This window comes from Ambystoma mexicanum, chromosome 3p, assembly GCF_040938575.1.
Source record: "Ambystoma mexicanum isolate Mex_15411 chromosome 3p, UKY_AmexF1_1, whole genome shotgun sequence".
NCBI classification, from domain to species: domain Eukaryota; kingdom Metazoa; phylum Chordata; class Amphibia; order Caudata; family Ambystomatidae; genus Ambystoma; species Ambystoma mexicanum.
The window spans coordinates 85,712,378-85,717,080 of NC_090925.1; the positions used below are offsets into that span (position 1 = coordinate 85,712,378).

The following is a 4,703-nucleotide window of genomic DNA, read 5'->3' on the forward strand; positions in this document are numbered from 1 at the left end:
ATGTGTTATTCCGGAACTGATTTATCAAATTAAGTTAGTGCAAAATGTAGGTTTTTGGCAAGAAGACAAATATGTTAAAATTGGGACTCCTGAAACTGTGGCATTTCAAGCCAGGGAACCTGACTCGTATTTCATCCCAAATTAGATACCTGTGTTAGATTCAAAGAACAGAATTTTATATGCCCTGAAAAACCATTTATACCTGATGCCGTGAGTGCAATTGTCAAGTTAAAGGCAGATCACAGAGTATCAAAAGCATGTGAAGTGTATATAAGTAACCCAAAAAATGATGTGTTAACACATGCCAAATTTATTAAACACAGGTGGTTGGTCAGCACTTTGGTAACAAATTATACAATCACAAACCTCAATCATGATTCTTTCATTGTCAAGCAGTTATTGCATAATGGGCCTCATTACGACCCTTGTAGTCCCGTAATGAAGGGTGCCGGTACTGCACCGGGAGCGCTGATTACGAGGTTCCCTTTGCGGGACTCGGAACAGACGTCCTTTACGGTTCCCCCGAAGGGAAGAGGGAGGTAATAACGGGTCGTTTGTAATGTGCCCATTATTACCTCCCTCCTCATTCCATTTGAGCCCTATGGGGGCTCAAATGGGAATGGGGAATGGTTCCTTCAAGGAGGAATTACCGGGTCCTCCAATGTTGGAATGACCCGGTTATTCCTCATTGAAGGAACCCGGTAATGGAGCCCTGTTTGGAGGCAGCCATGGTGCTAATAGCACCTCGTAATGAGGCCCAATGTGTTCTACATATCTATCCCCAAAGATACAGTGGTGTCATTTGGTGGATTGTCCCTATTTCATGTGGATGGGGATTTATGGGAGGGGAAAGTGGAGAACATTGATTATTTTCCGAAAAATCAGTTTCCCATTGATTCTGACATTTTATACTTACTGAAACATAAACAGTTGAATATAGTGCACAGAGCACATGTCAGATAACAATGGGGTTTCAATTTGGCACTGATAAAGCTGGTGTTATCATTTTGCACCACACTACAGGACAGAATGGAATGAGAAACGTAAGACTAACATGTACGAAGTTATACTGATATCCTCAAACCTCTAACATGTCCCAGATTATCATTCAGGGCAGATGAGTCTATGACTTTTACATAACTTTGGTGCAGATTGATAAACTGAATCACAGAGCATTTGGGCTGTGCCAGGTTAATTTGAAATACGAGAAAATAAAGGTGGAATAATTTGTTTTGTAGTGAATACTTGACAAGGTTCTGATATGAGGCGCTGCTCAGGAGAAATGTAACACTTGTCTCCCGTTGCTGTCTTCCAACGGTGCAGAATGGTCACAAATCACCAGAACTTTCTAGAAAGTTGGCTGATGGACAAAGAGAGGTGGTTGTGATGGACATGACATCACTTAAAGGGCGCTCATTTCTTATACTTTCGGTAAGAAAACATATATGCATGGGAGGTCACTGATTGGGGGTTTAAAAAGAGAGCTGCCATTCGACAGCAGGATTCTTTCTCGCTGGTCTCGAGGACTCTGGCTGTCTCTGGGGCACTCTGTGATTCGTCCTCTGACTGTGAGTGAGGCTGTTGCATTCGCTGGCAGGCAGATAAGCTGGCTCAGAAGATGTTGCATGCTGAAGAGAGAAGATAGAGGCAGATGAAGGGAATTTGCGATGATGTCTGAATGGCTGTCCATGAGTAGGTCTTATCTTTGCTGTGCGGGGGCATCCAGAGCCAAGTGCACTCTTGGCTGAGTTCCAGTTTATTGAGGTGTGTGTAGGTTTACAATTCCGAACATGGATAACTAGTTTTTCTGTAGGTGTTTTCTTCTCTGTCCAAGAAGAAGTGCTCACAAATATAAACTAAAAGCCAAATGCTTTGATAGAGTAAATGCCATTTTTCCTTATGTGTTTTTCACTGCCCAAGCAGCAAGCTGTAAATAGAACTGAAGTCTGCGAGTTGCACAACATATCTTTCAAGGTCGATAGATAACCGTGTTTTCCAACTGCAGCATTAGAACTGTGTTTGAAGCACATTATGAGGAAGGGTTCATTTATTACAGGGGGATATTTCATTTTCATTTTTGAATCACAGAAACTGTCATGTGAGAACACAGTACATTGCATGTATTGTTGATATTGTACATAATGCTAATGTTCTATAAAGAACAAAATAGAAAGTTGAATTAGCTTCAGAATTGCTGTTATGTGTTCAGCTTTCTTTGGTTGGTATACAGAGTGATGCATAACAGGTTATAAACTCATTTTACTGCAGGTAGTAATTCATTTACCGCATGTGGTAAAATACTAAACAGAACTGATCACAGCGAATACGGCTCTTCTCAGGGGCTGTTCATATGAAGGTCAGCATTCAGATTACTTGGGAAGTCTGCTCGAAGATACTGCCAAAGGGCATAATGTGGTATTGTAAAACTAAATCCAGTCTTGGCTTAGCGTTAGTTTTAGTGACAATCATTAGGTAGTTTCCTATATTTAGGATCACCACTTTAGCACAAAATATCCCAAAAGGCTTAAATAATAATACCTCAAAATACCTCTGACAGGGAGAAGGAAAAAGGTGAGAGTAGCTAGGACCTTCAAGGGGGCTCCCATTAACATCACCCGCTACAAAGATGTCAAAACTGAATTAGGCAGTGCTCTTGGAAGTGATCATATTCACACAATGTAAGCAGGGCATAAACCTTTGTTTTTACCACTCCAACCCTTTTAATTGTGAACTGTTGCAATGCTTATTACGGAACAGAGCTACCTGAATTAAATTACTATTTGGCAGCTTGCAGCTCCTTATTATCTGCACTTTGTTGTGTTAATTTCTTTACTTTCTCAACAGTGTGCATATTCCTTGGGTTTCTGACATCCATGTCAGGAGTGAAATTGATTGATTGAATTAGGCCATTCCTGAAAATGGTCAGGAAAATATAGTATAGAGTTTTTAAATGTAATTTAATGCAACTGACCTTCCACCCTGATAACAAAGTATAGAGTGCTGTGATTTGAGATTTGCATTTTGCAAAAATGTTTACTTTTGTATGTAAACTTGTTTTGTAGCCATTACAATAGTGCAGCACTTTTCCACTTTAAGCCTATGCTTAATTCTTTGGGCCTCATTCCACGGATGGCGGTAGGGATTTACCGGTACCGGTAAAATATCGGTACCGGTAAATACCTACCGCCTTACTACGAGGTCCCTTTGCGGGTTGGGGGATTTAACACCTGCTTTTTGCAGGCGCTAAAATCCAACCCGCTAAGGGACCTCGGAGCTAATTACGGCACCGCAAAATTGCGGTGCCGCAATTAGCGCCTTCCCCATTCCCATAGAGCCCTATGGGGCAGAAATGGGAATGGGAAACGGCAATGGCGGAAGGGGGATTTACCGCCCCTCCAACCTTGGAATGGGGCGGTAAATCCCCTTTCTGCCAAGGCGGTGCCGGTATTTTACCGGCATGAGCCATGGCGCTAATAGCGCCATGGCTCACCGCCTACCGTGTAATGAGGCCCTTTGTCTTCTAAAGGCAATTTTAAACTCTTTGTTTTTCAAACTGTATATAACTGGGTTTAACAGTGGGGTAATAGCTGTGTACAGAAAAGACTTGATCTTATTGTCTTTCATTGAATATGTTGATGCCGGGGCCATGTATGTAGAGCACAGGGATACATAGAATAAGATAACAACAATTAGGTGTGAGGAACATGTGGAGAAGGCCTTCTGTCTCCCTGCCGTAGATTTGATTTTCAGGATGGATGAGACAATGTTGACGTAAGATATGATGATTAGTAGAAATGACATCAATGTCGCTATAGAACCCAAGATATAATTAAGAATCTCAATTCTATGAGTGCTGCCACAGGAAATTCTCATCAGGGCCGTCACATCACAGTAGAAGTGGTTGATTGTGTGCGACTTGCAGAAGGAGAGTCCTCCGACTAGTATAGTGTGCGGTAGTGGTTCCAGAAAACCAACAATCCAGCTTCCAGCAACTAGAGAAATGCACATAGTCTTATTCATGATAGTCATGTACCGTAAGGGATTGCAGATGGCCACATATCGATCATAAGCCATAGCTGTGAGAAGAAAGACTTCTGCAGATAGCATGAGCACGAAAAAGTATACTTGTGACATGCATTCAGTGAGAGAAATGCGTGTACCCTCCAGAAAGAAATGAGCCAGCATCTGTGGAAAAGTGACTGATGTGTAACATATCTCAATGAAAGACAAATTTGATAGGAAGAAATACATGGGGGTGTGAAGATGTGTGCTGGTGTAAATTGTAACCATGATAAGAAGATTTCCTATCAAAGTCATCAGGTAAATCACTAAAAATGCAGCAAAAAGTGGAATTCTCAACTGTGGAAGATCCGAAAACCCCACAATCAGGAACCAGTCGGATGTAGTCAGATTCTCTAATTCCATCCCACAGCAATACAAGCTAGTCTGGATTTGATGATAACCTGAAAATAAAAGAACAAACAATGTTACGATAATTACTTCCACTCCAGCCAGAGACTTCTTATGACACACATTTCAAAAAACAGAAAACACCACTTGAAATAAAACCACTATAAAGCCTACTAACACGTAGATCACTCTCTGATGTAATCATTGGAAATGTATTGATCAGAAAATAGAATTATCTATTTTCCCGGATCATGCTCAAGTTGTATTGAGGTTGGTATATAGCTAATGTAATC

At 41.2% G+C, this 4,703-nt stretch overlaps 1 protein-coding gene across 1 annotated transcript; it reads right to left on the minus strand.

Annotated features, from left to right (window-relative positions):
* Positions 1 to 3,486: 3,486 nt before the first annotated feature.
* Positions 3,487 to 4,425, minus strand: LOC138579769 (olfactory receptor 8D1-like). The gene has a single exon (XM_069650001.1). It carries the CDS (start codon positions 4,423 to 4,425, stop codon positions 3,487 to 3,489), a length of 939 nt encoding a protein of 312 aa, XP_069506102.1.
* Between the last annotated feature and the right edge of the window lie 278 nt (positions 4,426 to 4,703).

Coding starts and splice junctions, on each gene's coding strand:
- LOC138579769 (XM_069650001.1), bottom strand. CDS start 4,425: ATGGAATTAGAGAATCTGACTACATCCGACTGGTTCCTGATTGTGGGG.